This window comes from Doryrhamphus excisus, chromosome 7, assembly GCF_030265055.1.
Source record: "Doryrhamphus excisus isolate RoL2022-K1 chromosome 7, RoL_Dexc_1.0, whole genome shotgun sequence".
Lineage (NCBI taxonomy): Eukaryota > Metazoa > Chordata > Actinopteri > Syngnathiformes > Syngnathidae > Doryrhamphus > Doryrhamphus excisus.
The window spans coordinates 17,830,466-17,841,555 of record NC_080472.1 but is presented as its reverse complement, the minus strand read 5'-3'; the positions used below and the strand labels follow the sequence as shown (position 1 = coordinate 17,841,555).

General features: G+C 40.6%; 2 protein-coding genes across 16 annotated transcripts in view; one reads left to right on the top strand and one right to left on the bottom strand.

The window, feature by feature from the left end:
* pphln1 (periphilin 1) overlaps positions 1–11,090 on the bottom strand; it is a 104,425-nt gene that overhangs the window by 55,037 nt on the left and 38,298 nt on the right. For 2 of the 15 annotated variants that reach the window (XM_058077701.1, XM_058077686.1), the window contains exons 2-10: positions 8,190–8,218; positions 7,991–8,061; positions 7,680–7,892; positions 7,542–7,603; positions 7,306–7,422; positions 5,187–5,365; positions 4,862–4,945; positions 3,791–3,846; positions 1,366–1,506 (exon numbers count right to left, since the gene is read on the bottom strand). In XM_058077701.1, coding sequence (XP_057933684.1) covers positions 1,366–1,506; positions 3,791–3,846; positions 4,862–4,945; positions 5,187–5,365; positions 7,306–7,422; positions 7,542–7,603; positions 7,680–7,892; positions 7,991–8,061; position 8,190 — 924 coding nt within the window. In that variant the 5' untranslated portion in view covers positions 8,191–8,218. Of the gene's footprint in view, positions 1–1,365; positions 1,507–3,790; positions 3,847–4,861; positions 4,946–5,186; positions 5,366–7,305; positions 7,423–7,541; positions 7,604–7,679; positions 7,893–7,990; positions 8,062–8,189; positions 8,219–8,342; positions 8,463–8,600; positions 8,783–11,090 lie in introns of those variants that run through there. The other 13 variants (XM_058077687.1, XM_058077694.1, XM_058077696.1 and 10 more) reach the window with 13 other exon arrangements.
* On the top strand, positions 8,710–10,498 carry zcrb1 (zinc finger CCHC-type and RNA binding motif 1). Its single transcript, XM_058077705.1, has 8 exons — positions 8,710–8,859; positions 8,957–9,057; positions 9,170–9,198; positions 9,280–9,391; positions 9,465–9,572; positions 9,905–10,014; positions 10,081–10,159; positions 10,250–10,498. Exons 2-8 carry the CDS (start codon positions 8,974–8,976, stop codon positions 10,397–10,399), a joined length of 672 nt encoding a protein of 223 aa, XP_057933688.1. The 5' UTR covers positions 8,710–8,859; positions 8,957–8,973; the 3' UTR covers positions 10,400–10,498.

The following is an 11,090-nucleotide window of genomic DNA, read 5'->3' as shown; positions in this document are numbered from 1 at the left end:
ACTGGAACCAAAGTCAACTTCAATGAAAGAGCTCAGGTAGAATTTCAACGGAGCAATTTTTTAAAAGCTACATAAACACAACCCAGCATGATGTCGGGTTGATGATGGAAAGCTCGGTTTATAAATGTGCACAAGTTGAGTTCTTTCGCTTCGGAGGAGTAACTGTGTTAAAGCGAGATGGCTAGACCAGATTGGAAAAACCAAACAATCACCGCACACTTGTCAACTGGTGTCAAGTGAGTGCCCGCTACGAAAGAACCACAAAAGTTCCAAAAATGAAGGGGAGGGGAGGTTACTACAGCTATATAATCTCTGAAAGATGGAAAAGCATTGGCAGCCAATTTTGCGGCTGTTGGTGTGTCTACTTGTGAGCCATTTTGGCATGAAGCCATCCATTACAAGAGAGTCGCTATTACAGAGTTAACATTAGCTGAGAAAATGACACACCATTGCGAACTATGACATTTGGAATATCTGGCTCTTTTTAGTGGAAGGGTATAGAATTATCAAAAATGGCTGGGTACTTAAGGTGGTGTCACAAGTGTGGGAATGGTATATTTATAAACAAACTGAACATTTGAGTAAAAAAAAAAAAAAAAGTCATAATCACTTTTCAAAATGAGTGTTTCTTTTCCATAAAACCCCAATAAAATGAGAGGTGCACACAGATGGGCTGCAAAGACGGCTATAAAACAGGCCTGAATCTGCAGCGTCAGCAACTATGTTACAAGCGCCTGTAGGCTCTTGCAGCGGGGCTCGATGCAAGAGTGCAGTATACGCTGGTGTAGTTTTAATGGTCCCAGTAAAGCAGCGGTAGCGCTCGCGGCTGCAGGAACGACCCTCATTAGATAAGCCAGTGGAGCTATAGGACCTCCAGCCCCAGGGTGGTTTTAACTCTCTTGACCTCTCGGGTTTATTGTACGCACAGAGCTGTGCCCTGGTCAACTGTATTTGTACTGCAACTTTTTTTTTTATATATACATGCATGTACCAGAGGCATGGGCCAAATGCTTCCAGAAACACCACGGGGAACAGTTTGAACCATGTGGAGTATCACGTTATTGTTCGGCAGAATGAACAATCATTCCAGTCAGGGAGTCTTATTAGCCATTTACAAGAGTTAAATGGGAAAAGCCAGGGAAATTAGATCATTTGTTAACTTGAAATGTTTAAATACTTTTTTTGTGAGTGGTAAAAGTGGTTCCTTTGGGGGGTTTTTGAGGGCACATAAGTTTGGTTGCCTGGGTATTGCACCCCCATTAAAACGTTTATATATTTATACTTCAAGATTATACACATTTCAAAAGATACCAACACTAAATTTTCCACTAAAGTAGTAGTAGATTAAAAAAAAAAAAGATGTACCTTTTCAATCTCCTGGGCTTTAGCTGCGATTGCTAGCGCTCTACGCTGTTTAAAGGCGTCTGTGGTGGTCTTCTGACTGTCCTCTGTGATGAGAGTCGTCAACGGCTCCTCTTTTTCTCCTTCAGGTGGATGAGTCTCGTCCTAAAAGAGGAAGCAAAACATCTTCAATTTATTTTCAAACTTGAATCCACAATGAACCGGCTGCAAATAACACATATGGGATCTTGCACACCTGGAAGTGAGGAAACCATATTTATAATCGCTGCGGTTATAGTTTTGCTTTGTGGTCTACTCATTATCTTCACTGGTCTGCAAAGTTCAGCTTCCCAGCTTGTTAACGTAGTTTGTTTCTTCATGTGCCAGTTGTGATGATGCCCTGCCCAAACCTGTGGTTTCCTGGTCTACAGCATATACAATACAGCCATTTTGAATGTAATCGGTGGGCGAGAAGCCTGTGATGCAAACCGAGAGAAGGCGCAATTGGAATAAAGGGCCGACTCCCAATCCTCCGAGTTTCCTGACAACATGAGAAATTGCAAGGCTGGGGAACACAGCCAGCCAGCCATGACTAAAGTCTACTCATACACTACATGAATGGAAGAGAATCATATTAATTCCCCATTACAAAGGGTCAAGGATCCGTTCCAGTTTTCTTCCCGAGGCTTTGCCGAAGAAGCCGAGTGCGTGTGATGTGCAATTCCATAGCCTTGTTGTCCAGAGTGGAAAAATGTCTGAATACTTTTATTCAACTGACCGGGCGCCACCCAACATGCCAATTTAAAGCGAGGAGAAACTTTGATGTACATCAGTGATTCCCAAAGTGTGGTAGTACTGCAGGTAGGCCATGAGAGGTCATTAAAAATATGAATCATTTTTGCAAATATTTTTTTTAAAAGATTTTTAATGTAAAATATTAATTGCACGACTTAAAAAGAAAATATTTATAGACCTAAGTAATAACTTATTGAGTGTTATTGACCTGTCACAATATTTTAGGAACCTTATACAGTTTATGATTGGAACATAGCTCTCTGGTCATCATGCCAGTTTTGAATGCAGTTATGAAAAGTATGAGAATTAATTCTGTCTTGTGTGTACACCAGATTAAAAGTTTGGGCTTCCTTTATCCCCCTGCTTTCATTTCAATACTGAATCTGAATAAAAATATTATTATTATTATTAAGTTAAGTGCTCTGAGAACGCAGCATTTCATCTATGTACTGTTTATAGGACAAAGGTTGGCTACGGACATTTTTTAGATTTTCAAGTGGGCCCTGAGTTGGTAAAGTTTGGGAACCCCTGGTCTACATGTTTAGAAGCTATGCGGTTCCAAGTTCCAAGTATAATAAGTTCTCTGAATTAAATTACTGACCAATTGGTATTATACCAATAATTGGTCATTTCTTTTGTTGTACACATCACCAAAACATTTTGGTGACCTTTCACCAATTTCTTCACCATTTCTTCCAGAAATGCTGCTTGCATGTGTGTTGCCTCTGCGGCTGGGGGAGGGGGGGTCCCATTAGTGTACGCTTTACAGGGGGCACAGCACAGGCCTTTCATCTAGGCAAAAAGGTTATGAGTTTGTGCCCCCAGAGCAGAGAGTAACAATGCGCCGCAGCCTAGATCAAACACTGCGAGGGAGGGCGGAGTCACACCAGGCCATTCGCATCGTGCGGCACTTAGGCCCTTCTCCCCCTGCTGAGCTGCGCTCAAAACAAGCATTTGGTGGACTATTTTGAATCAATGGCGTCGTGTCCCATTACACACACACACACTAGCTAGAATTAAGGTATGAAGTGGGCCCAAGCACAGTACAATTTACCTGGTGGGAACACACCCTTTGGAGGTGGGTGGTTCCAGGCATCCTCTAATTTCTCATAAGAGAGTTACGGCTTTCAGGAACAAGCAAACCCATCCAGTCAGACCCCTCCATGAGAGAGGAAGCAGTCCAACTCATGTTCCTTTGGGAGCCTCTCTTAGGTTTGTGGCCAAGATCCTATGATAAAATTATGAGTCTGGCTAATGTGTTTAGCCTCTTCACTTCTGGGTGGCCGAGCCAGTCACATCTGATTCTATTTAACCTCCTGCTGCAATGATGGGGATGGGCGATATCGGTAAAAACGATTATTTACAAAGCTGCTTTAGTCAATACACGGCGTTGTAAAAGAACAGTAGAGGGTTTTAAGAAAAGAAAAGAATACAAGTCGGACTTCTCCTCCTTCCGAGCCGTCATTACCAGTCCCTGTGACTGAAGTCTGCTTACATGGCAGGTAAACAAAGCCCTGGCCTCGTGGCCTTTATGCTCTGCATGAGGGCCACTTTGAAAGCCATTAACCTACTTCAAGGGGACTAAACACTTATTAGCAAGACAGAATTTAAGAAGGTCCAGATGCAGTTTGTTAAGACAGCAATGTAACCTTACCTTATTTGATGTTGCACTGTGCGGGGAGCCTTCTCCTGACAGACCCGGGATTTTTTCTAAAGGGGAAATAAAAAGCACACGCTCTTGTAAACTCTTGAGAAATGAACAACATTAAAAAGAGACACATTGAGAAGATGAGAGGCCGGATGATGGAAAAGACAATATGCAAGGGTCAGGACAGGTAACACCTTTAGGGAACAAGCATCAAATCAACACACTTCCACTTTTGATGACATTTATTCTAGTCTGCAACAGTGAAGACTTTCAGTAAAAGGCCAAATAACTCCCGTTTCCCTTCAGGAATAACCATCAGATATCCAATCTGTCCCCTCTGACTCGCCACACACGACCTGGTGGCATGTTTATGGATCCTGACAACAAAAAAGTGGCTGCTGGATGCATTAGAGAAGGCTCTCAGTCACTCTCAGGTTACCTTACAGGTTAAGTTTAACGACTGTGACCTCAGGAAACAAATTCTGTGCATGTAGTCTCACCTCCCTTATTATCCCATTATTTTTTTTATTAAGGGTGTGTTAGATCGCGATGATGCACAGAAATAGTTTGGCTGTTTGCTTTAGAGCCATCACTAGACCAGAGAAAATCAGTCAGTTTTGGAAAAAAAGAAGTCGAGGGGGAAGGGGGTGTTATTCTACAAAGACTACTACACACGGAAATGAGGAGATACTCCAGTACTTGAATTATGTCAATAGTCTAGCAGCATTGAAATAACATACACAATGGCATACTGGGACTGGAAATGACATAGCACATATTTGTGAATTTCTTATTTATCTAAAGTAGAAGAACTAGCTCAGGTGCTAAAGTATCTCCACAGACAGGAAGTGAATAGATACCAGTCACCTCTAAAAAGAAAGATTTTGTCCGCTAACCTTTTCTTAAAAGACCTGGGTGACAGAATCTGCATCGTTTCAATATTGCTGCAGAAAGTGCTATTTCTCTAACAAAAATCTGCATTTCTTGACAAAAGTGCTCTTTTTTTTAAAAAATTAAATAAGTTTTCATACTCCGGTCACCCAGATCCATGCATGTTTTCAAGACTCAAGTACAGACCCGTAGAATCATGTCCACTGTGAGGAAAGAGCGCCCCCCAAAGGTGATCAGTAAGACCAGTGTTCCCCTCTGGACCATCCACACCTGAAAAGCCAGTCAGCCAGAACAGAATTTAGAAATAAGATTTCATATTTATAAAGGTTACTGTGTTAGTGTTTCAAACCTGTGCATGACTTTGCATACAAGAATGGCGTGTTAATGTGTTTTGACTACATCCAAAAATCGCATCTAATTATCAGACTAATTACAGTTTTGCCCAAACCTGATTAAAGGAAAGGGCTCAGCAGCACATCCGAGAATAGGTTGTGTCAGCATTCTGACATACTCTTGCCTTGCTGTGAGGGGAAGGGGAGGTTTTTGGTCCGATCGGGCGAGTAGCTCCTGCTGCTGACGCTGGAGCCTGAGCGGCTGTGGGGGGAACGAGTCGAGTCTCGGCGTGCAGGAGAGCGCTCCCTGGGAGGCGGGAAGGAAGTTGCCTTCCTCCTGAAGTGGTCTCTGTCGTCCCTGAGAGGGCAGAAGGAGGAATCATTGAAAAAAAAAATATGTATGGCTTTGAGCCGACATGTAAATCATCAGGTAGCATTTTGATATCAACAAGGTACAATACTGCCATCTAGCATGTAGAGTAGACTAGCATGCAGTCATGACTGCATACTTCCAGCATACTTTCCTTGCAGCTTTAAACTCCTGTTACTCCAATATAGTAGATAGAATAAGTGTAAATAATCCATGTAAGATGTAAACAACTGTTCAAGCAGTGTGACAGCCCATCAGTCCTTCAGTGACCTGTCTTAACCCAACACTGACACCTAGTGGCCCATGTCATTTATAGTACATTTAAAATAACAGTGCTTCTTCTGCCTTATATTACTATTTTTGTTCACTTAGATTATTTAGCCATTTTCCCCCACTTAGTCTAAGAATAAGTACAATTTGCTTAAATATGCATTTTGTTTTTTACTAATAGTGCGTCCTTCACCTTTAAATGGTCATTTTAGCATCAGTTATTTGTATCTAAGGTCGCCAGCATTGCAGGTTATTTTTATTTTTTGTCATTTACACAGCGGTACCTTGGCATACGGGTGATCCTACTGACGAGTGTTTTTTGATGCGAGTCGTCTCAACTGATTTTTGCTTTGAACTGTGAGCTACACTTTGGGTCAAAAAGCTGCTAGTTTCCTGCAGGCACAGCAGAGGACAGCTGTTTGGGGGCTTGTGTTAATGTGACAAGGTGGAAGTGAGTGAGCGCACACATATCACTCAGATGGCAGTAAAGGCTGGCAATGGAATTTATTAGTGTCATTATTATTATTATTTATTAGCAATTGTGCTTGAACTGCTGTGTGAGTGTATGTATGTCTCAGTAAGAGAGTGTATGGAAGTGAAGTACAGCCCGACTGCAGTCCTGTTCTGTAAACTACTGACTGTTCTTCAGCGTTTTACCGTTTGTAAGATACAGATACTTTGAAATGATGGCAGATGGCGTGCAGTATTGTATCCGTTTGCATCTTGTCCCCATAAATGCCCTTTAAAAGGAGTTTAGATATAAATACTATATGAAGTTGATTACCTTTTTAAACGGCGTAAGCTTGATATTTGCCATCCGGAATGAAAAACGTACTAAACAGATCGATGTAGTTGAATCGTAGGAATGTAAATAGAGGCATTGATGTGGATCGTTACACCCCTACTTATTATACATAAAAGCTCTACTTATGATTAATTATGACAAAATGCTATTAAATATTTTAATCGATTGACAGCCCTAGAGAGAGCAATCTAAGTCATACTGCATGTAAAATAAATGGGTCATTTCTCCTTGTTTGTGTTACCGCTGTTGGAAAGCAGTACCTTGGCTATCTAACAAATATTGCACTTGCAGTGTTATTGATCCTGGAAGTTCAAATATGCCAATATTTTGTACTTGAAGGATATTTTTTTGTAATTGAAGAATTATGTTTCGTTGTATGTGTAAAACATGCTTTGTTTCTGAAGCTGGATGTATTTATTTGACAGGTAAGTTTATTTGCTAAACAAATCAGTTTATGAATGGCGTCTTCTATTTATAAAACACACAGTGTTTGTTTGTGAATCATTGGAGTGAGTATGTTGTTTGTAAGGTTTTGGCATGGTTTTAACTAAGTTAATTTAGCATGCGCACGAGGACCATCCATCACAAGTGGGGCAGGTCGCTGCTTGCCAAAACACAATGAAACATAAACATGTTTCAAACAACAACTGTGGGATTTCCAACTGTATATTATTTTTGAACAAAAATAATGGCCCATATATCCAAAATTGATATGCATGCATGTTTGATTTTTTAAATCATTGTGCCGGAAGGTTTCCCAGTGGTTAAGTACCCCTGATGTAAAGAAACTATTCTAAATCACATTGCTTCCGTTTAAATGTGTGACTGTATCTCTAATGTTTTCTATTCATACCCTCGTTCCAGGTTTAGGATGGCTTGTACTAGCGTGTCTGCTCCGCTCTCTGGTAGTGATCGGGGTGCTGGGTACATGCCCTGGTTTCGCACATTGTGAGGTGGTGGTGCACGGTTGCTAAAGAAAAGATAAGAACAATAAATATAACATTTTTAGCCAATAGTATGTTTCGATACTTGTGCATGACAAGACATCACGCATGCTCCTTGCTACTTTGTTTGCATGCTAGCATTTACCTATATTCCATTGGCCGTCCTGTATGTGGATCCTCCCTGGGTCCTCTGTAAGAATAATCCTCCTGCAAAAGCCATAACAAAATAAATTTTACTCCAGATATGCATCGTATAAAACAAGTATGATATCCATGCTCTTACCCTTCTTGACGGGGGACCTCCTCTGCGTTCTGAAGGGAAATGACCACCATCCCCATGGTAGCCCCGCTGATCTTCTCCATGGTAATTCCTCGGGCCACCTCCATTTGGGAAAAAACGAGGACCCCCTTCGTATTCATAACCGCCGCGGTTATAGTCCTCTTCGGGTCTGCCAAAGTGGCCTCGCCTATCCCCTCCTGCTCGAGAGTAAGGGCCCTAAGTGGACAGGATGGGTGAATGTTAACAACTCATGTCTCAATCCATTAGTTTTCCTATGACAAAATGCAATAGATAATAGGAGAGCAGAGACATACTCTCACCGGCCTGTCTGATAAGAAGCGTTCTTCATACGCTTCTCGTACACCCCTGTCCCTCCTGTATGCCACTGCAAAAGGGTAAATAAAAAAATATTCAGACAAAGCACTCTGCAAAGAATGACACTTGAAAACAACTTTTGCATTTTTTCCAGCATCAGTATCATAGAAAAGAGCATGCACAACAGCATAAACTTACTTATTATAATTCCAGGGGTTCTCAACAATCTGGAAAGAGTTTGAAAGGCAACGTTAGTACCACACATGTATATTCCAATGCATGACAAGCAAATACAACTTTATGTGTACAAACAGCATGGTAACCGGTAAAAAAAAAAAAAGCACTGTTTACCCGTGACACCTCAAGTTAACTAGTTAGTTTCTGCAGCCTAATCAATCGAATAATTGTTATACCCATTTAAACCGATGATATTATCGGCAAAATGCAAATATGCACAAAGCAATACATTAAAATAACGAGCAATGTTTACTCGTTTGATGTACGTGTACTACAAAGGCACTCTGACACTACCGTTGCTAGCTAAAGTTAGCCTCCATGTACTAAGCCGGTGGAAATACGACGATTTAATTAAATTTGGCTTACTGTTACCTGCAAAAAAAACTCTAGCGTGCTACGTCCATTATGGTGTGATGTATAGTTAATTGGCGGTATTATAACAAACCCGGCGTACCTTCTCGGTGGGTTAGCCTAATAGCTTATGTTATGTCGAACGCTACATACATAGATCGAGGCTCCTTATTGGACTACGGTGTTCATACGTCATCATCCTGCGACAGTCAAGCGATGTTTGCTCTCCGCTCAACCGAAAAGCAAAATATATAGCATGTATAGCAGTTTTCCCGTGTTGGTAAGTCATTTCGAAGCTAATAGCTATAATCAGCGATTCTAAGACAATGGCAGGAACGCAGCTAATTGACTAATATTGTATATTTTTGTTTCTGAAGTGTTATGTGAATTCAACATGAGTGGGGGTCTGGCACCGAGCAAAAGCACTGTTTATGTGTCCAACCTGCCATTCTCTCTAACAAACAATGACCTTCACAAGGTAATTTAGCATCTCTTATACAGTCAAATTAAAATATAATATACGTGTTAAGCTACACCTGTATATACAGCAAAATATACACGAGAAACAAAACAAATGCTTTTCTTTTCAGCTCTTCACCAAATATGGAAAAGTGGTCAAGTGAGTACTGCATTTCTTTATCTCTTTTGCACAATTTAGAGCACACGACGATGTGGTCATACTATAATGATCATCTCCAAGGGTTACAATTGTGAAGGATAAAGACACACACAAAAGCAAAGGCGTGGCATTCGTTCTTTTCCTGGACAGAGAATCGGCTCACAACTGTGCAAGAGCGGTGAACAACAAGCAGGTGTTTTTTTGGGGGGCTTTAGTTCATGATGATTGTATTAACATGTGTATTAACAAGTGTACCGTCTTTGCAGTTGTTTGGCAGAACTGTGAAAGCCAGCATTGCGATCGACAATGGACGGGCGACTGAGTTTATAAGGAGGCGCAACTACACAGACAAAAGCAGGTGTTATGAATGTGGGGTCAGTACATTTTGAATAATAATGGTCGTTGTTAGGCCTGTGACAACAAATTTTGCTGGATGGTAATTATCATCCAGTCTCTCCTAGCAGAAATTGCACTCAATCCCAATCAATCAATCACAATACTTGTGAGTTAGAATCAGTGCAATTTAGGTTATTTCATTATTGTAGATCATTGGACAATTTTGCCCAGCAATTCAGAAGCTGATGTAGCTTAGCTAACCTTAATTGAGTTATTGATTATTGTGACGGGCCTAGTCTTTGAAATAATACTTTTAAAAGGATTCATATTTGGATGTTTCTACCATTACTTAGTGTGTTGCTTCTTGTAGGATATAGGACATATGAGCTATGCGTGCCCCAAAAATATGTTGGGAGAGAGGGAACCTCCAAAGAAGAAGGAAAAGAAAAAGAAGAAAAAAGATCAACAACCAGAACATGTGTAAGTAACGCACAGTATTCACTCTATAATGTGTTTCCCTGTTAATGTTTTTATTTTCTATTGTAGTGAAGAAGAAGAACTAGAAAGTGAAGAGGAAGGAGAAGATCCAGCTCTTGATAGTCTTAGTCAAGCCATAGCTTTTCAGGTAACTGGCAGATTCAATGTTATTTTGACCGGCGTACAATAAAATAGACAGCATAATATATGTAATTATTTTCTTTCTGCAAACTCCCAGCAAGCACGAATTGAGGAAGAAGAGCAGCAAAGGAAACGCACTGTTATGCCCAAAGACGGCAACGCTCATCCTTCTACGTCTGCAGACTCCAGGAAACCGAGGATCAAGAAAAGTGCTTACTTCAGTGACGAGGAGGAGCTGAGTGACTAATGTGGACATTTTGTGTTACAGTTTTAAACCCTTTTTCTTTTATCTTGGAATAATCAGTTGTACTATTGTAAAAAAAATAAAGTGTGCGATTTAAGTCTCCCGCAGTTTATTATTGCAACCCCTGCATTGTTGCGTTCTTAATTAGAGCTGTAACTGAAAGCGACTTTTTCCATTTATTTTGAGTATTTTTAATAAAAAAAACTGCAGACAGATATTTTTAGATATCCAAACTAAACAGATTTGTGCAGCTTTTTGGTCATTTATATATTAAAAATACCATCTACATATTTTCTACTGTATGTATGCTCATCATTTACTCAATAAATTCGAATCCTGCAAAACCTAGTTGATTCTAGAGTTAAAATTCTAGACTAAAAGACCAATTAAAGGCTCTGAAAGTTATTACAGTTCATTTGCTGACTAAACCACAAACCAGTAGTTGACAATATTGAACTTTTTACTTATTTCATACAATGCATTTGCAGTTTATATGTGCATATGTCGCCCACTGTGTCACAGTTCCCACACACCTGCTATTCTCTTGCAGGGAATGTCACCGGGGAACGCTAGCGGATCCGTGTGATCTCAAATTAGCCACTCATGTCGTCGTGCTGCTCATATTCTTTATCCCAAGTCCACCGGATTCTCCGAATGAGTTACACAATGAAACAGCGGCGCGTTTATAGCCGAT

Bases quoted from the DNA above. Each gene is read 5' to 3' on its own strand.
- zcrb1 (XM_058077705.1), top strand. From the start codon at position 8,974: ATGAGTGGGGGTCTGGCACCGAGCAAAAGCACTGTTTATGTGTCCAAC. The intron at 9,199-9,279 runs GTGAGTACTGCA...ATCATCTCCAAG, and splicing joins AAATATGGAAAAGTGGTCAA to GGTTACAATTGTGAAGGATA. The intron at 10,015-10,080 runs GTAAGTAACGCA...TTTCTATTGTAG, and splicing joins GATCAACAACCAGAACATGT to TGAAGAAGAAGAACTAGAAA.